Here is a 20,816-nt window from a genome sequence, read left to right as displayed (position 1 = left end):
GAGGGGGGGAGGGAGTAAGTGAGGGATTTCTAAATCAGAAGAGAGAAAACCACATGCCACAAACGTGATAAGGAAGTGAGCAAGAGGGTCACAGCTTTTTTGAACATGCAGACCTATAGGAGATCTTTCAGAAAGAAAGAAGAGATAGGCTTCCAGACAGATGACAGTTGATCTGAGGAATTGCTAACAGCCATCCTGATCATACTGGTGGCTGTAGCAGCTTCCCCCCACCCCCCACCCCCCAATTGTCAAGAAAGAAGCAGATAAAAGAAGTCTCTCTTTCCACTAAGTTGGACTGCCAGGTGAGCCCCACAGGAGTTTTAAAATAAATAGGTTCTCTCATTTCTGATCCCTCAGCCTTTTCCTTGCCAAACCCTGAAGCACGGCCCTGACTGAATTTGCACTCAGAACCCAACCTCATATGGCCTCTGCTGGTTTGCAGAGATGTGTTATGTGGGCTCCAGGTATCCTGAGCCGTGCAGATTGTACCATCACTGTAATGTCTCTCTGTCACCCCGGTGAAGATGACTCTCAGTATAGACCCTTGAGAACAGCACTGTTCTATTGAAATATAACACACGCCACATATGTCACTTGAAATTTGCTGGTAGCCACATTTTTTATAAAGGTAAAAAGAAACAGGTGAAATTAATTCTAATCATCTATTTTCATTCAATATATCCAAAATATTATCATTTTCAACATATACCCCAAATAAATAATGATATACTTTACATATTTTTCTTTCACATTAAATCTTTGAAATCTGAGTTGTAGTTTATATTTACAAAATATCACACTTCAGGCTCTAAATTTTCCTTGGACATATGTGATCTATATTTTTAGGTTTTGTAAAATTTACAGTTGAAAAGTAGATATGCCTGAATTGTTACAAACATACTCAAAAATTGCCCAATAACCAAATCGAATATTGGTTTTCAAATTCAAAGTAAATGCAATAAATTTGAAAATCCAGGCCCATTAGCCGCACTGGAAGTGTGAGGAACCGCATGTGGGTAGTAGCCACAGCAAGCCCCTCCCGCACCTGAGAAGGGGACTGCTTTTTCCACTCTCTCCACCTGCCCTCAAAGAGTCAGAAAGGAAGAGAGCCTGAGCTTTGATTGCCAGACAGGAGACAATTCCCTTGTTTGACCCTTACCAGTGCCTCTCTTCGTAGGGGGACGAGAGTTCAAACCAGCTGCTCGCTGCGCCCCCTTCTGGTCATGCGGGACTATTGGAGGGATGTGGCTGCCTAATTGTAATGTTCTGAATGGGCCGTGATGAGTCATGAGTGGAAGTGTTGCCAGGTCAGAGAAATGGACCCGAGCTTCCAACCCCTCCTCATCTCCCCTTCTTCCATGCAGAGGCTGCTCCCCACCTAGCCCCTCCATTGCCTTCTGGTTTGGGGCGTGTAGGGGAACAGATATAGACGTTTCTACTGAGCATGCTCTACCTTTTCCGCCTCTCGAGAAAGAAACCTGGCTGGAGACCCTCATCTTGGGAGTCGTGTATAAATGTGTATTTCTTATGTGTCAATTTATCACCAACTGTCTCCCAGGCACCAAGAAATGTTTACCAGAGTCCCGGCCCTGAATCCTAGTTTGGCCCCAGGGGAGAATAAAAAAAATGAGGAGGATCCTTTCTTTACCTCTAGTCCCTGGACAGTGGGGGATGTGTGAGTGGTACACAGCCTTTCATTCTGGGAGAGTGTCACCAAATTGACACCTGCCACATCTACACTGTAGAGAGAGGCAGGTCACCTTTTCTCTTTCCAACTTTAGGGAAGGAGACTCAGTGCCTTAATGCAGCATAAAGGGATGGGATTAGACAGAGGGACAGATTCCCAGGGTGAGTTCTCTTAGGGGGGTCTGCTTCCCAGAAGCACTTGTGCAAAGTCCCTGTCACCTGGGGTTGGCAGTCAGTCTCCCTGGAGGCAAGCATGGAACGCCATCACTTTCTTGCCGACCTTTCTGTTCTAGGGAGCCTTAGATCTTGTGATCTACAAGGAGACACCTGTCAACCAGGTGCAAAGCAACCAAATTTTTAGTTGATCATTGGAACTAGGGAAGTGAGAGGTAACAGAGACCTGTGCTGAGCGGTAATTAGCATATATCAGCTCATTTAGCATATATCAACTCATTTAGCATATATGAACTCATTTGATCCTCATAACAGCCCAACGGAGAAGGGGCTATTGCCCGCCTTCCCATAATTCAGATGAGAAAACCGAGGCAAAGAGAGGGGAGGAAGAGACTAAGAGAGGTCAAAGTAAATCTGCACCAAGGTTTATTGAACGATTGTCAGAAGCCCCTTCTTCCTCCCAAGAGTGACAGAAGGCTAACGGCAAGTAGTCTGGCTTCTGATTCTGAATCTGCTTTGCTATATGATGTCTATGTCTCTGCTCAAGATAGAGAAGTAAATACCCACATTGGCCAACTTTGTTGTTGGTTTAGAGCAATTAACCATGTTAGTTCTGGCCTGAAATGGGGTGCAGGCGGGAAAGGAACTCAGTGGAGTAAGCCCACTGCCCTCATTGTCCCGTCACTGACTCTGAATCTGCTCCCACCTCTGCCGCTCACCCCCAGTCAGTAGGACTCCCCTCCAGCGTCGTCTTGCAACCTCTCCCTTCCTGCAACTGTTCTGAGGATGAGGATTGTTTGGGTTTGTTTTCCTCTTGGAAAGTCAGTGTTTCTTTCCTTCTTAGCCCATACTTCAGGTTAAAAAGAGCCCAGAACAAGCCAGTCTGTCACTGACCACAGAGGAAAAGAAAACTAAGAGAGAGTGGAGCAAGGCAGACACTGGCCAGGGGTGGAACTGGCAGGAGGAGGGACGTTGCAGCTCCCCTGGAAGGCTCCACAGCCCCTCCCTACCGCCCCTGTCCCCTTTCTCTCTATGCGAAGGAACGCACACACAGTGTAACAGGCATTTGGCATCCACAGCTGGGAAACTGTCAGACTAACAGACTTGAGACATGCCTTACGTTTTTTTAAACAGTGAGCAGCCCATCCGTCATTCCTCTCTAAGCCTCGTGTTGTTGCAAAGAACAGGAGGCTGCAGGTTGGCTAGGAAACGGGGCAAGGTGGGGACGGGGTGCAGGGTGTCCAGCCATACCCAGAATGGGTCAGTGCCCTCCGACCAGCTGTCCAGTAGAATTTTCTGCAATGATAGATGTGGCTATTGAGCACTTGAAATGTGGCTAGAGTAACTAAGGGCTTGAATTTGTCACTTGATTTAATATCTATCCATTTAAATACCCACAGGTGGCTAGTGCTACTGTATCGGACAGTGCAGACCCAAGAGAAGCCCAGCAGACCCAGGAGATCCCTACTTCTGTCCCTCTCCTGTGAGGCTCATTCCTCTGCCTTCGAGCTCCCTTTGTGGCAGTTATTATGCTTAGGGACAGGGGCACCAATGAAATGACCTCTCAGGGCATCCACTGAGCTCTAATGTACCCCAGGTTATATACAGAGAAGCCACTAAGACCCACTTCTCTTTTTCTCTTGCATAGATCCATGCATCTCCATTTAAAGATTATTTATTGGCTACTATACGCCACAGAGACAAAGATAAATGGCAAACCTCCACCCTTAGGAAGTTTACTGTTTAAATTCCACAGAGGGAGCTAGAATGAGAGCCAGTAGAAACCCAGCTCCCCTCTTCATTCCTTGTAGAGAGATTCCAGGCGAACCCATCTTGCCTTCTGGCTAGAAAAAGAGACTTTCCTCTCCCCGGGTCCAGGTGGCCTGGCAGAGCCCTACATTCTTCCTGAGCTGTGAATTCCAAGTACGCCTCAGTTTCTTCCGTTTCCGTAAGCAAAGTCGCAAGATCTGGGCCACCCAGTTTCCTCTGAAGTTTGAATATGAGGTCCAGAGAGTGGGAAACTACCACCAGTCCAGGAGCGGAGCAGGCTGTTAATGGTGCCAGGGCATGACTGAGAGCCCCAGGGTGAGAGAACAGATGCAGGGGGCTGCAGGTCCCCAACTGGACCCATCCATGGCTGTGACTGGGGAGCGGGATGGGGTCAGAATGCTGCTTCAGAGCACGCACCTGGTTCTGCTCCTAAAGCATCCAACTGCTGAAAGAAAACAGTGACAGCAAAAGGTCGCGCTGGAGCCTGGGTAGGGAGTGTGCATTGTGCACTTGTGCCGTGAGTAGACCTGCCCACCCGAGGATGCCTCTGGTCCGTAGTGGCTGGCCCTGCACCCACTGTGTTTGCTGGGTCACGAGAGCTAGGTAGTCCTCACGCAGGTGTTCATGTTGCCACGGGGAGGGCCCATGTACCTGTCTGTGCCTCTGTGGATGTTGCTGCACCAGTATAGATGGGCAGTGCCTTATGAATGGAGGAGGAATGAAGTGGCCACCCTAACATGGCAGGGGCTGGGACCATCAGAGAGCTGGCTGGCAGGACTGGGGGTAGAAGTCAGAGCAGAATCAGAGCCCACCCACCCCACAGGTAAATATCAGGACTATATGATAGCCCTTGCTTCCTCAGTCACCAGATAAGATCATGGAATGAGAGGCGGGAACAATACTGAGGATTCTATGGTGCCCATCTGCAGAATCCTTTCAAAATGACTAACTTCTACAGATGGGAAAGGAGGTCAGATATGTTTCCCTTTTTCCCCTGCTCACTTTTCAATTGCAGGTTAAAGAAACAGCAGGGGGTTGTGCACAGATCAATCCTTGCCCCCTTCTCTCACCTCCAGTCCCCACACTTGCCTTGTCCACCCTCCCCTCACATGGGTCCTTTCCAGCCTTCGCTTGTCCATCTCCCTGACTCTTTAAATATGTGATGCAGACACACAGAGAGATGGAGAGGGTTTGGGAGGTTGCCAGAGAAACAGGAGAGAGAAGCAACACGAATTCCAGATTTTAAAATTATTTACAGTCTCTAGCAATAAGCACGGGAAACATGCTGTGTGGCCATCGGTCTCTTCCGCCATCTACTGGCCATGTGGAGGTATTGACCTGTTTGTGGAACAGGCTCTAGAACCCACTGCATGGTTCCGTTCCTCCAGTTGCTGTTCCTGTGCAGGGCAATTCACCAGGAAGTCCTCCCTTATGTCCCACCCAAATCCCTTCTGCCACCTCGGCCCGTGTTCTCTTGATGAAATAGCTCAGGAGCTGCCAGCCTACGGGTACCTTCTCGTTTTATCTCAAACTTAAACCCTTCCCGAAGTGAAAGCCTATTTATGACTCGGCCACAGAGCAGCTGAGCAGGGCTAAGCAGGCACCGGCATTCCAGCTCCAGGCCTACGTTCCAGCCCTTTAATCTTCGTGGCTCTGCTCTGGCTCCGCGCCAACTTTCCACTGTCTCTCTGGAGCCTACAGGTGACCACAAGGCCCTGATTAGTATCTTTGATACTCAACTCTCCTGCCTAAGTAATAGGTCCTGTCGGGTTAAGTGGCACCAAAAACCAGGAGGCACATCAAAACCCTAAGCCTGCCCTTCAGAAGCAGCCCAAAACCCTGCAAACTGGGGAGGGTATGCCCGCAGGACCTCCGCCCAGGTGAGGCCCAGAGAAGGAGACAGGGTTTGCAAGTGTTTTGAGTTCCTTAACGAGGATACAGGAATCTACATTTTGTTTTCCAGCATCATCATTGCATAGCCCCAAGGCCATACTTGAACACTTTCAGAGAAAAGATTAAAAGAGGTCAAAGTACATTTACCCCAAAGCTTATCGAACCATTAACAGCCTCCTCCCAGGAAGGGGGACTCAAGGGTAAGGGCAACCCACAGCACTTCTTAGACGTTCTGAAGTCAGGAGTCTTGACAAGAGCTGTTGATACATGCAGGGCTGTACGCCAACACACTTCTATGTCCACCAAGGCCAGAGAGAGACATGCCCTATGAGAGAAGGTGAAATGAAATCTGGCAGATGACACCCTCTGACTAAAGGGACAGAGGAGTCCCCCTAAAACGGGTGGCCAGAGGAGGATGGATGGCATCCCTGAAGTCTTTAAGAACTAGGAAGAGTGTTCCTGGGATAGGTGCATGTACTTGTTTCTGCTTGGGCACAGGGGGAGGAGCTAGGTGGTTTACTGGAAGGGTTCCAGGAGCTGGTCCAGCCAGCCACTGGGGGTGAGCAGCTTCCTGGGGTCCCTCCCATTGGAGAGGCGACTCCTGGAGCAGCCTCTGAAGGAGAGCCTCATCCTTCCATGCACTGGTCCGCCCCCAGCCCTCTCACCCTCCTCTCCTCACTTCATCTGGCTACATACAGGCTTGACTAGAGAAGGGCTATGGCCATGCACCCCCAGAATGCTCCCAGCCTTTCAAAGGCAACCATCTCTTGGCCTCTCCTCTTCCCCAGTCACCAACTGCTTTTTAAGGATTAGGATGCTTGATGATGTCCAGAGAGGTTGAGTATAAAGAGTCTCAAGTCACTCAGTGAGACGGGCTCAGCAACACTTCCATGCCATGGTTAGCATTCCCCTCTCCTCAAACCCTCTCCCCAAGTCCTGAGCCTCAGGTTTGAGACCGAGTTTTAGGAAACAGGGCCCTAGCCTTTCCATGTGTACAGCGTCCCCCCAACCCCCAAACCAGTCAAGCTCCTTCCTACATCCCACCCCCATTCTAGCTTGTCCCACAACCAAGAAAAGTTGGTTTACCCCCAAAGCATCACTCTTTTAGCTAATTCCTAGAAGGCTACATTCCACTGACCAGGCACATCACCGTGTGCGTGAATCATCGCAGCAGCTTTTCATACAGCAGAGACGGAGCCCTGAGTCAAGTGATGGCAGGAAGAGGGAGCGAAAGGCCAAACATGGGGGACGGGGATCCTGGAGTTGAATTTGGCTCAGGGAGAGCCTGCCCACTGCTTTGCTACTTGCTTTCTCCCTGTCATCTTCCTCTCCTGGGAATAAATACCGAAATCAGCTCACCACCCAGAACACTGCAAACCTGTGAGGCTTCTGCAGGGCGGGGAACTTCCCTGCCAGGGCCTTAAAGACCGGATACCTGTTCAATTAAATGTGACAAATCCTGAGCCAAGACACAAACAGGTGCTCGGGTGCTTCCTGCCACCTGCCATCCTGACCAGGTTTGGCCAGGTCTCCAAATACCTCCCTTAACACACACCTGGAACTTCCCCTGGGCTGAGAGCTCCTGCCCCAGGGACACAAAACAGTGCCTTCACACCCAGGTTCTCTCTCCCTGCACCTCCCACCCCTCCCCCCCCTCCTCTGCCTTCTCTTTCCATTTCCCACCCCAGTGCCTGGCCACCGGGCTCCTGGGCAGCTCAGTGAGAGCAAAGTGGGTAGAGAACAGGATTTTCCTGCACCTCATTTTAGCTATTTGGGGTCACCTCAAAGCCCTATTTTCTTTTTCTAGAATTTGAAAAGAGGACAATGAAGGCAGGCCTCCCTGCCCCTGCATGCCCTGCCATGGGCATCCTGACCACACCCTGCCACCCCCTTAGAAGAGCAGTGGAGACCTCTCCACCTGGATCTGCCTGGGCTGGTGGGGTTATGGAGCTGGGAGGAGAAATGGGGACTCAGAGGAGGGTGCCTGTGAGATAAGAATTAATGGAAATCTGTGGACCGATAAAAGGTTGGGCAGTGAAATTAACAGATCAACAAATAATGAACAAAGTCCTACTTCTGTAAAGGTCATAAGTCAGCTAAGTATAGACTGTCACCAAGTCACTCCTATATATAACTGCACCAGTCCCAGCCAGCTGTCAGCCTCTCTTGGCCTGGAGCTACGTTCCAGCCTATCCAGGGCCCAGAATGCAGAGCTAGCTCTGAGTCAGAGCCGGGAGTGAGGCCTTGGGGTTCCGTCCCCCCACACCATCCAGCACTGTTCCCTTCCGGGCCCCACATTTCTGGCTTTCTAGGTTCCCTCCTCTTGTTGTTCCTCCCCCACCCCCACCCTACCATCCCCCATTCCCCACCCCCCCCCCCCCAGAATCCCTCTCCCTCCTGTCAAACTTGCCCTCATTTATCAGCTTTACTTTTTCCACACACTCTTACTCCATGCAGTCTTCCTAGACTCGCTCTACGGGACTCCAATCACGCCAACAACTTCCCACCACTTACCTGAGTGTTGATTCTTGTGCCCTGGTTCGTGTGTGAGCTCCGGGAGGACAGAGACCCCGTCTCCTCACCCCAACCTCCGAGCCTTGGGCCCTGCACAGCTGTGCCTCAGCTGCCGAGGCTGACCCTCCGCCTCCTTCTCCCTGTAGAGAGAGACTCCCAAGAGCATGAGGACCCCACCACCTCCGAGATGGCCGAGGAGACCTATTCCCCCAAGATCTTCCGGCCCAAGCACACCCGCATCTCCGAGCTGAAGGCTGAGGCCGTGAAGAAGGACCGCAGAAAGAAGCTGACCCAGTCCAAGTTTGTGGGGGGAGCTGAGAACACTGCTCACCCCCGGGTCATCGCTGCACCTGAGATGAGACAGGAATCTGAGCAGGTGAGTTTCAAGGATTCTCCCCCATCTCCCTCTGCTTCTGCACCCTGCAGCATCTACCATCATCCCGACCTTTGACCTTTCCCTGCATCTAAATGCGCATGTGTGGCAACAGGAGGTGCTTAGGCTAGGCTTAGCAAAGGACCTACCACTTGCCATGGAGAATTTTTTAGTGCTTACATTTATCAGGACGCAGGGCTTGTCTGAGTGAGCAGGAGGAGAGGCAGCGCTCCCTCAAAGGAAGCGCCAGCCGGCCACAGCGAGCACACAGCACACGAGCACCCTGCAGGTGTGTGAACGACCTGGCGCTCTATCCTCACCCAGGCAGGCACGGACCACTCCTAGCGCATGCGCACACAACCACCTCCCAACAATTTCCCAGCAGCGTGGAAAAGCTGAGGGTGGATGGTGTGGAAGACAGACGGGGCAGTGTGCCTCTGTACCTGGTCAAAATGCAGGTTTTGCATACTTTATACACCCATGGTGTATGACAGGTGAGAGGGAGGAAAGATCTTTGGTAGCAACTAATTGGAACAGCAGGTGGTGACTTTCCCTACAGACCTTTTGGCCCCCACACCCTGGGCTACTCGCCCTGCACACCTAGGTGATTTCTGCCTGGGTCCTGCCATGCCTCACATCCCTCCCGTCTGCACACAGGGCCCCTGCCGCAGACACATGGAGGCTTCCCTGCAGGAGCTCAAAGCTAGCCCACGCATGGTGCCCCGGGCCGTGTACCTGCCCAACTGCGACCGCAAAGGATTCTACAAGAGAAAGCAGGTACGCCCCCACCCCACGCCCCCAGGCTCCGTGGGCTCCTGGAAGGGCACTTGCCAGGAGGGCTCTACTTCTAAATGCTTACCGTTTCTGTCGTTAACATTAGTGTTTCCTGAACCTCCAATATCCATGCACGAACCCCAATTGTGATTGTCCCCATTCTCTCCTACACTATAACCTGCGGGAAGTAAATAACCTTATTTACATGAAGTCATGTAAAAAGGAAACTTTATATCACTGTGTCACATTACATGTTGTAGGTGTTACTTTTCTGATATACACGCATACACACGTGTATGACTTCAAAACACATTTTTACCATGTACCACGTGAAATCATTTCATGTCCCATTCACAGCCAGGCTACCGGCAACCCCACTGATGGTTAACCAGTAGTACTCAGCCTATTCAATTGGGCCTGCCGTACATGAAGTCAAGTGTTCTCAGGCTACCTGGGGTATCAGGATTACCTTTCAGGCTTTTTAAAATACTAATGGCTGACCCCCAGGTCTCCTCAGTGTCTGATCAGTAAGTTTGGGGTGGACTCTGAGAATTTTGCTTTTTTAACAAGTTCCCTCACACATGACCCTGATACTCTATAAGGGTACCCCTCATCTAAGTTAGGGTCAATTCTTGGCTCTCCCAATTACGAGCTGTGTTGTCTGGCCCCAGTTATTTAATGTCTCTGCCTCAAGTTTCTCGTGTAAAATGGAGAATACTTGTACCTATTATTCTCACATGATTATAAGGTGTAATGGATTAATCTCTGTAAAGCACTTTGAACAGTACCTACTATATAGTAAGTATTAAGTAGTAGTGCTTGTACATGGTAAAGCTACACAAGGGATGCCTTATTATTTATTATCATCATCATCTTCATCAGATCATCAGATCATAGCTCTCGGGAGAATACCAAGTTGAAGGGCCCTGAATGGCTGACTTAAAAAAGAGGTTGTAGGTGGGAGCCAAGGGCAGACTACCCTAAATCAGCATTTTCCCCAGGCCCTCCCCATGCAGTGGGCACACCAGAACCTCAAGGGTTGGGTACAGCCACCTCGGCTCTCTGGGGGTGCAAGTCTGTCTTGGAGTAAGAAGCTGAAGGGACAGGCAGGAGCAGAGCCTTGGGGCCCAGCCGTCCTCACTGCCTGTCACTCTCCCCACCCCCAGTGCAAGCCTTCCCGTGGCCGCAAGCGTGGCATCTGCTGGTGTGTGGACAAGTACGGGATGAAACTGCCAGGCATGGAGTATGTCGACGGGGACTTTCAGTGCCACACCTTCGACAGCAGCAACGTTGAGTGATGTGTCCCCTCCCCGTTCTCCCCTCACCCCACCCCACCCCCAGCCCTGATTCCAGCCAGCGCCTCCCTCCACCCCAGGATGCCACTCATTTCATCTCATTTAAGGGAAAAAATACATATATCTATCTATTTGAGGAAACTGAGGACCTCGGAATCTCTAGCAAGGTCTCAACTTTGGAAACGGCAACAACGGAGATGCAGAAAGCTAAGGAGACCCCTCCCCTCTTTCCAGTGGTTTTCTTTTTTGAAGCAAGTTGAATGAATAGGGAAGGGGAGAGAGGAAGAACAGGAGAAAGAGAAGGGAAGAAAGCAAAGGTGTAGAAGAGAGGGAAAGATGAACAGAGTTGCGAGAAGGAAAAGAAGAACGTGGGCAGGAAGGAAAGATCATGGGGACGGTGGCTGGATCCGTCTTTCAGGTGCAGCCCTGGCCCGAGTTGGGGAGACGTTTGGGCGCTAGATGGTATGGCCCGAAGATGTGGCATTCCATGACACACTTGGAGTTTTCCCAGTTTGGATTGGTCACAGGAGGAGAAAGGAAAAGACAGAAGGTTCCAGTGCCTCTCCTGGATCTGTCTCCTCCTCCAGCCAGCAATTTGGGCGGCTCGAACCTCCTTCCTCTCCTCTCACCCCGGTAGAGTGTTCTCTCCCCCCAAATTTACAAAAACTAAAATGCATTCCATTCCTCTCAAAACAAAGCAAATGAATAACCAAGTGATACTAGATAGATAGGTTTCCCTGTGCAGATACATAAGTATTAAGTATGTGTGCATATTTCACTCCCCATGTAGACTTTGAGAAATCAATACACACCCCAATTGTGGGAAGACCTGTTCTTCCCCTGTTGACAAAAGCTACCAGCTGAAGCGTGTGGTTTCAGCCCCTCAACGCATTCAGTTCTCAATTAGCACAGCCTCTGTGGGGGAGGATAGGCTGAAAAAAAAAAATGTGGGCTTGTATTTATCTACAAGGCTCCATATAGTCATATATAGGCATATAAATCTATTTTCTTTCTTTTTTTTTTTTCTTCCTTCCTTCCTTTCAAAGGTTTGCATTAACTCTTCAGCGTAGTTCCTATGGGGGCAATGAGGAGCTTCCTCATTCTGGGAAAACCAAGAAAACCCATATTTTTCTAACACAACCTATAACACCAGCTTTGCCTGCCTCCCATGAGCAGCAGACTCAACCCTTTGTGGGACACAGTGTTGGATTTTTTTCATGATTTCCCACGTGCACGTGTGTTCATGCACCCACCATGCTCCCCAGTACATCCCATGTTAATCTTCAGATCCTCCAGAAGTAAGCATCTCTGGACCCCACCCTGAACGAGCCCAACAGGTCCAACTGTGACCTACTGGTCCTGCCTAGCCTTTCCATTTCATCCGGGCAGAGCCTGCATTGTGAAAGCCTCTCTCACTTCACACTGGCAGAGTAGGAGAGAGACTGAAAGGAGAAATGGCAAAGAGTGAGATGGAGAGGAAACGCTTTAAAGGCAGGGAAACAGTAAAAGTGATTGTTCAGGCCAGAGCAGATGGAGTGAAGGGACCGGGGGCTGGAGGAACAGGGGGCTGACAGCCCCATTCTAGCTTTGAAGCAAAGCAACAGAAAGGGGGACAAACCAAGAAAAACTTCCTGGCTCCCCATCCTAGAAGCTCTCTGGGATTCAAGAGGCAGGAGAGAGGAAAATAGGGGGACAGGTTGATTGGGAGAAATGAGCTCAGTCCAGGCCTTAGAGACATGGAAGGTGGGTAGCGTTAGGTGGGTTCTCGACTTAGCAGCTGGACACAAGCAAGGATCAGGAGAGACTGGCTTTTGAAGGGACAAGACAATGTGCTCACATGCCCACCTTCACCCTGCAATGAGGGACTGAGGCCAGGGAGTCTTTTTAAGCTCTTCATCCACTCTGGTCAGTTCAGGCTTCCTCGCTGGGGTGGAGGATGGAAGAAAGGCCCAGGACAACCAGGGAATGGACGCTTGGGAGGTGCTGTGATGTGACAGCCACATTCGGAACCAAGAACGATCCCATTCTCCACTGATTTCCCCAACAAATGGGTGGCCTTGAGGCTGTCCTCTGAGGCTGAGATAGCCTGCCAGGAAAGGGGGCTTGGACACTGGCAAGGAGACCCTTTCTCGCTGTGAACACAGCTCTCTCCACTCTTGCCCGATGCCATGACACCGTGGAAACCACTCCAATCCTGAACTTGGGGCAATGAAGAGGGACAGCAAACAAGCAAATCTAGTCCAGCTAGCAGACAACATGCAGCTGTGGAACTGGGGGGATGTCTCCTCCTCCCCCGGACAGGACAGCTGGCTGGGGATGGCAGAGATGGTCAATCTTCACAGGACAAAGGGCCTGACGGGAATGGCAGCTGCAAGGACTTACTTGACCTGCTGTGCCAGCATGCCCCCATCTCTCTGCGCAACTGTCCCCAAACCCCCAACTCACATTTCTATGTCTTAGGCCAGTATCATGAATCTTTCCCACTTCCCTCTTCTTTCTGCCCAATTCTTCCTTTGGATCTTGAGCAGTCATCTAACGGAACTGCCAAGTGGATACTGGGGTGCCATTCCCCCTAAGAAAAGACTGAGCCAGGAACTGTATACCCCAGCCCAACCCTTCCCCAGACCTGGACCTGGTTCCTGAGAGGGCTCTCCCTTTCCCCACACTGTTTACTGGACTTGGAATGGGCCTCTGCCCCTTCCTTCAGCTCTTTGCTGTCAGCCACAAGGTGGGGATTGTGGCCTGGTTTAACTCCACCAGTCTCTTCAGGTTTCCAAAGCTCATGACGACTAACCCAAACCTGTGAGTCCCCAGGGCTTGCAGGGGGTGATTCTGGTCAGCTGGCCAATCTCTAGAGGACACTGGACCTTCATGACCGATGGAACTAAACCTCTCAAAGGGAAGACCTGGCCTGAGCCCAGAGTGGGGAGACCATGGGGAGGGAGTCACTGAGGACAATGAAGCCCGTGCCCTGGGCAGGGTGGGAGGGAGGCAGGTGTGGACCGCTGCCAGCCAGCTAGTCCTGAGTGGGCATCTCCTTGACTCCAGGCCGCCTGCCAGCCACTGACTGCTCACCAAGAGGCCTTCAGCTCCAGACTTTCTCTGGCCTCTAGTCTAAACGTTGCCCCCCAGTAGGACATCTCTTCCCATCCCCTTTTTGACTCACGCCTCACTCCAGCGGTGCAGACCATAACCCCACTGCTGCCAGGTGATGGAGGGAGGCCCAGCCAGGACTGATTCTCCTTCCCCCAGAGCCACCCTACCCACCCCGGCAAAGCAGGGCGTCTAGGAAAGGAGAGACGCGGAAGTTTCTCCGACAGCCAGGCCTGGACAGGCAGGCCTGGAGACACTCAACCCCCACACGGGGGGAAGAAGGGGTGGCCCAAGAGGCCCTGTGTGGTCCCACCTCCTCTCCTCTTGCCCATTTTCCCATCGCCAACTTGGTGGTCTCCACTGTAACCCTGCAGGGTCAGCCTCCTCTGAGGGAGGTGGGCCGCTGTAACCACCCTTCTACCACCTAGCTCTTTAGCAGCCACTGGCTGCCATGGCAACCACCAAGCTCCCTCTAGAGGGGGCAGCATTCCCCTTCTGCATCTGCTGAGTCCCTAGAGGGCTCCAGCTCAGAATGGGAACTTCAGAAGAGTGGGCCAAGGAGAAGAGACTCTCTGGCCTCACAGAGGACCTTGGTGGCTTCCAAGAGAAAGGATGCTAAGTTTTGAGAAGGGGTGGGACAAGGGGATGGGGTTTTACCAGCCAGCAACCTGGGCGTTGTACTGTCTTTATTTTTAAAACCACTAAAGTGCAAGATGTATTTTGCACTTTTCACTTTTTTTTTTTCTCTTAGGTTTTGTGTCCTTTTTTAAGCATACTTTCTTGGTTTTCTAACGGAGTATATAGCTTAGCCATCTCCACAGACTCTGGCCTGCTCTCTTTAAACTCCTTTTGGATGGGGAAAGGGGGGTGGGGGAGGGCCAGCCGCCCTGCGCCCATTCACCCCACTTCTCTGGTCCCCAGACACCAGCCTGAGTCCCACCTGCCACCACCACTGTCACACAGTAGCCCACATGGATAGACAGTTGTCAGACAAGATCTTTCAGATTCCGAGTTGCCTACCGGTTTGTGTTTTTGGTTTTTTTTTTTTTTTTAAGACAGCAATAACCACAGCACATATTACTGTAGTTCTTGATAGTTTTACATACATACATACCATAGCTCTATTTTCTCTTCTTTTTTGTTTTCAACTGTTTTTTTTTTTAAATAAATGCTCATAATCTTTACTGGTGAAAACGATGGAAAAACAAACCAACAAACAAAACCAGTTTGTGGTGACAAAAAAAATAAAAGCGGGGAAAAAAAAAAATCACCTGAATGCGGAAGAACTCGCCTCCTGTTTAGCATTTTGTACCTAAGGAAATAAAAAAGGAAAAAACAGAGGATCTCACGTTTTATTAAAAAAGTGAAGATTGCTGTATACTATTTATTCAACTTATAATTTATGTTACTCCTTGATCTTTGTCGTTTGTCATGACAAAGCATTTATTTAATAAAGTTATGCATTCAGTTAGCCTGCGTCAGCTTCCTCCGGGTCCCAGGGAAGGTAGGTGAAGGGTGAGGACACTCCTTAGGCCACACTCCAGAGGGAAAGAGAGAGGACCAGGTGAAGGCAGCACAGAGGGGACCCCCGCCCCCAGACCCACCCTCCCATCCAGAACTTGGGTGCCCCTCTCTGTCCCTTCAAAACTGTTTCAGTGAGTTAACATATACAATGCACTTAGAACAGCAAGTAGTCAATACGTGTTTAGCTACAGTTATTATCATTCAGTCTCAGCCCCTCTTATTAAATAAAGTGGCCTTAATCTACCCTTAAGCAAATGACGGGTCTCTTCTCCTTGGAGAGGATTTTAACAAAGGCATTTCTAGAATGTTCCTCAGTCACTTATTCTAGTGCCTTGTAAGCTCTTAACTCCTGGGAAACTCTGGCCAAGGGGACTCCTACCTCCCTCTCCCACTCAGCCCACCGGCTGTTTCTGCCCAGTGAGGAGAAAAGCTATGAAATGGCTAGTGACTCTGATTTCAACCTTTCTGGGGCTTAAGGAGCATAGTTGCTACATTGTCCAACTTTCTGTCTCAGTCACTCTGTCGGCGTTCCTTCCTCCTACACTCCCCCCCCCCCCCTCTCCTCCCAACCTCCATGTCCCCTCTTCATTTGCGGAGCCCACAGCAGCACACTGCCCTTCAGGCATCCCCCTGGCCGCACCCTACGAGGGCCTCCCAGTCCATGGGCACAGCAGGGAGATGGAGTTGGTGGCACCTCGACTCTGCCCAGCCCGAACCCTGTGCCCTGCCCTGTCTGAGTCATGTGTCACATGGAGTAATTGGGACCATCCCTGCCCGGCAAGGGGCTTAGCCAGTCACTGGACAGACCCCTGAAGGGTCGCTGGGTGGCGAAAACTCTTCCCTGGCATAGCTTTGCGGATGTGGGGTCATTCAGCCAAGGCCCAGTGAAGGCAAAGATGGAGGGTGTGAAAGCTGCACTAGGAGGCGCAGAGAGGGACTGGGGGCCATCCCCACTTTCCTTTGTAGGGGTGTTGACACGTGGGGGCGGGGTCAGGAAGAATAACGCGCAGGAAGGCCATGCTGGTCTGGGGGCACCCCACATGGCACCCCACGTGGCACCGCCTGCTCTGGGACTGTCCCCTGGCCTCTCCCCTGAAAGCTGCCCACCCTGCATCGCCCACATTCTGCCTGGAGGGGGTGTAAGCAGGACTCTTCTTCACTTGCGGCTCCTCCTTTGGGGCTCACCTCGCCCCTGTCGCAGCCCTGAGCTCCTCTACTCCCCTGGGGCTCTCCCCCCCCCCCTTACAGCCCTCATATAACTCCTAGGATTCTGGCTCCCGGCTGCTCCAGCCCTTGTCCCACCCCCACCACACAGTTCAGTGGTCATCGGGACAATGACCACACTGCACCTCAGTGACCACACATTCACCTGGGGTCCTTGTGATCCAGTAAGACTGGGCTGGAGCCTGCGTGTCAGCCACCCTCACCCCCAGCGGACCAGCGTGACTGGTCCGAGGCCACACTTTTAGAAACACTGCTCTGTGACACTCCTCAACTCTACAGGGTCTCACCTCCATCCACTGAAGCCACCCTCCAAGCCTTGGTACCACGTGGTTCCACGTGGGAAGTGTGAAAAGCCCAGCCTCCCACCCCAGTCGTAGTCTACTGTGACAATGAGAGACGCGGAGCGAGGGGGCAGCAGCGTCAGCATTTTACTTAGTGCTGAATGAGAGTCTTCGGTCTCCCCATTCTAGCTTTTGATCCATCAGCGCTCTCGGGCTCTGCTTCCTCCCCTGGGGAGACCGAAGCCCGGGGCTCCACTGACAGCTTCTACTTGCCTGGGTTCTTGCCTGCCCTGGATAAGCCTCACCAATGTTGTCACTCCAGCACAGTCCTGCTGAGCCCTGAAGGGGAAAGTCCCACCATCGTGTGTGCTGACATCGCCTCAGAATCCCCAGGCTCCACTTCCTGCCTGGGGACCTGCTAAGGTCCCCTAACCAGGTCATCTCCCTCCCACTTACCCCCCACGTCTACAACACACTTGCATGCTTCTCCCCATATGGCCATCACATTCTCTTTCCCCCAAACTCAGTCCCCCTTCTGTTTCCAAGGGACAGCCCCCTTCCTTTGCTCTCCCCACTTGCTCCATTGGCCATCCCCTCTCTCACTGGGCAGGTGACAGAGGAGAGGGAGAGAAGGGAATGGATATGAATAATGTCATGGAGATAGAACAGATGTGACTTGTTCCTGAATTGGATGCCAGGATAAGTATGAAGGGAAAGTCGAGGATGTCTTCACCACCCAGCGCACGTCCCCTGCCCCCACCCAGGCAACTCAAATTCAACATGCCCAAATTGAACTCATCCTGTAAGCTCAGGTACCTTGTCGCTCTTATCTTGTATCTTATATCTTACAAGTTCAACACTAAGAACTAAACTTGAACTCACCATCTTTCTCCCTAAATCACCTCCTCTTCATCTCCCTTCACCTCCTCCCGTCTTCTTCTTCCTCCTCTATTTGGTATCTCAGACAAAGGCACCACCATCTACCCAGTTGCCCAAGCCTGGCCCCCATCTATCAGTCTTGACTCCATTTACCCCCTACATCCAAGAAGCCCCAGAAATAAGCTACCTCACTGACAACTCTTAAATCTGACCCTTCTCTCCACCTCCCCTGCCTACTTCAGATCACACTCACTTCTCACCTGGATCCTGCCGGAACTTTTTACCCATTTCCATTCCGTGTCTTGTCCTCCATGCTAGACATATCAGTTGGCGTTCCCTTGCTAAAACATACATCCGGTCATGCCCATCCTCTGGTTAAATTCTTCCTTTGGGTCTTGGGAGCTTCAGTCCAAAGGTGAAATCCCTCAGCAAGACACCCAACGTCCTTCCTGATGAGCTTTCCTCGGACTTCCTCTCCAGCTACGCCTCTATCTGCACCCTCCCTTTACCACCGGTAGGTCTCTACTATCATTGTGTAACTCATGCTGCTCTGTCTGTCTGAATCCCGCCACACACACACACACACACACACACACACCTCCTTTCCCTGAACTCCTACTTCTTTCTTACAATTCTGTCTTTTGCACCCCTTCTGAGACATAGCTATTCCTCTTAATTGCACTTGGGTATACCTCTGTCACACCCCTGGTCATCATGGAATTCTGTGGCTTTCTCCCTCCTCTGGAATGTCAGCCCATCAGGACCGGCACCATAATCTTTTTCACCATCATATCCTAAAACCCTAACACTGAGCCTAGGATACAATACTAAGTCTATTTAGGCAGTGCTTAGTATGTGACAGAAATTATTTTATATACTCAAAGCAATTCTTTGAGATAGAAATGATCTCAATATTTAAAGATGAAATAAATAAGGTTCAGAGGTTAGAAATGTGTTCAATGTTACATAAGCCATAGGTAATAGAATCCAAATTCTGTTCCAAGACTGCCTCACCTCCAAGCCCATGCTTTCAACCACCACATCCTACGTAGCTGGTGTTCAAGACACACCTGACAGGTGCGGTCACTACCGCGCTGATTCTCCAACTTCAGAGGGTGCAAGCACAGGGCAAGCAAGCTGTGCGAGCACACAGGGCCCTGTGCTTGGCGCAATGCTCTGCTGTTGCTGTCTTGAAATTCTTAATAATTTCTGAACAAGGGGCTCTGAAATTTCATTTTGCCCTGAATCCTACAAGTTAAGTTACCTAGAAACCAGGTGATTCTACAAATGAGAATCACTCAGGAGGCATGTTTTAATGCAGACTGCCAGGTCCTTTCCTAAGGTTCTAGCTCAGGGATAGGTCTCATTATTCCCCAAGTTTAACAAGCGGCCCAAGTTGACTCATTCTGGACTGAGACTACCCATCCACCTCTTAAGCAAAATAGACTCCCAGGCCTAGGGTAAACTCAGCTGCAGTTCCCCTATGCTGCCACACAGTGGCAGTATAACACCCGTCTGCCAACTGGCAGAGGGTGAGCAACTGGGTTGACATCTTCAAGTTCCCTGCCCAGCCACCATCTTCCCACGTGGATGCAATTAAACCTTCTCTTAGCAAATGTTTCTAGGTTATATTATACATCAGTGCGGCTTCTGTAGCTAGAGCCACGGCAGAGGGGCTGCTCACACACCCATTAAACCCACCGCTTCAGAGGGTTTAGAGTACATACAAAACGGCTACCGGCAAGTGACATGGAACTGCGCAGGGAGATAGTGGCATCCTCTGTGGCACTCTACAAAAACGTTACAGAAAGGACCCAAGCAAGTTAGCAACCTTGGGGCATGGGGCTGGCATGAGAGCTGACCCCAGCAATGGCCCCATGATAACCCCTCCCATTTTATATTCCTAGTTTTCAAAACACATTCACCTCCACCATCTCGCATTAATATTACCGTTATTTGAAGCCGAAATCATCCCCATTAGACAGAGAAGGAAAACTGTGGCTCAGAGAAAGCGAGTGGCATAGCTCCAGGGCCGTGGAATAATAACCAACTGGATTCAAACCCAGGTGTCCCGACTCCAGCATTCTTCTTGCCTCATCCCTGGCTCCGCATTAGAATCACCTGGAAACCCTTAAAAAATAAAATACCTGCCGGGGCTCCACTCCACACCAATTAGATCAGAATCTTTGATGGTGGGCTTTGGCACGAGTTTGGAGTTTTTTTTCAGCACTCCAATCAATTCAAATGTTGGCCAAGGTTAAGAGCCACTGCACTTCCTAGGAGAGCCAGCAGGGGCTACCCCAAGCTAGGACAGCAACCAGCTGCTGACTACCACTGAAGGGACGGGAGAGCGGTGATTGAGCGGCCATCAATGGATGAAAAAAATGAGACTCCAAGTAGGGGCAGCTGGCTTCAAGGGCGCAGATCCTACCCGTGGCCAAAGTTCTGCAGGCTCTCTCTAAGCATCCCGCCCTGCTTCCATCCACTAGGGGGCAGCATAACTCAAAGGCTGAGTAGCATCCACGTTCTGGGGTGTTAGGGGACCCCAAGGCCCTGGGATGTGGAGGTTGGGCACTTCTGGGGACCTTTTCCGCAGCTGTCAAGTGGAACTAATAAATAGCTCCTCATTTGTGGACTTATGAGGATTCACTGAATGAATGTATTTCCGGGGCGGCCCACCACTAGCTGAGGGACCAAACGTCCTGCCTTCTTTGGCCTGGTGCAGCCTAGCACAATGACCGGGGATCTGTCTGCTTTGGGGGACTTGGCTTTCTCCTACTCCCAGAAGACAAGCTCATCTTACCCAGGTAAGGGCCCAGGTGTTCTGCTTCTCCTGAGCCTCGCGTCCCCTCCTCGACACGGAAGAGGGGGTAACAAGAAAGGTGGGGCTCTGTGCTTGGGCTGGGGAAGGGAAGAAGGGTGTAGTGGGCCTCAAAACACTGAGCACGCCTTTCCCCATGGCCCACTGCAGCTGGGGGGCCCCCCTGGAACTCACCAGGGGTTGAGAGGCTTCAGAGATCGAGTCCACATCTGTCAGTCTCCCTAGTCCCTTTGTTAACATGTGCTGTCCTGGAGCCAGGGACTTGGGCCCCTCAGAAAGCAGGGCCTGAATTGGGAGGCAGCACCTTTGTGAATATACTGGCCTACAGCAGCCCCGCTCCAGTTCTTTGGGGGCTGAGTTCGCTATGCAGAAGGGAGCTCTCCTTACTTCAGGAGCCAGAGGCTCCCAATTCCAATGTTTCCTTGTGCCTTTCTCCCTTTGCAGTGTCACCTGAATGTAGGTAAGAGGAAGGCAGACACCGGCTCCACCTCTTCTCACTCAATGCCCACCCCGAG

The 20,816-nt window shown here is 51.1% G+C and overlaps 1 protein-coding gene across 1 annotated transcript in view; it reads left to right on the top strand.

The window, feature by feature from the left end:
• The window catches only part of IGFBP5 (insulin like growth factor binding protein 5), a 21,478-nt gene extending 6,435 nt beyond the window's left edge, over positions 1-15,043 (top strand). The window contains exons 3-5 of the mRNA XM_019638324.1: positions 8,184-8,413; positions 9,068-9,187; positions 10,351-15,043. Of these exons, the coding sequence (XP_019493869.1) occupies positions 8,184-8,413; positions 9,068-9,187; positions 10,351-10,482 (482 nt within the window). The 3' untranslated portion in view covers positions 10,483-15,043. The remainder of the gene's footprint in view (positions 1-8,183; positions 8,414-9,067; positions 9,188-10,350) is intronic.
• The last annotated feature ends 5,773 nt before the right edge of the window (positions 15,044-20,816 follow it).

This window comes from Hipposideros armiger, unplaced genomic scaffold (assembly GCF_001890085.2).
Source record: "Hipposideros armiger isolate ML-2016 unplaced genomic scaffold, ASM189008v1 scaffold_38, whole genome shotgun sequence".
Lineage (NCBI taxonomy): Eukaryota > Metazoa > Chordata > Mammalia > Chiroptera > Hipposideridae > Hipposideros > Hipposideros armiger.
Note: the sequence above shows the minus strand (reverse complement) of the source record. Positions and strands in the feature narration are given on the sequence as shown.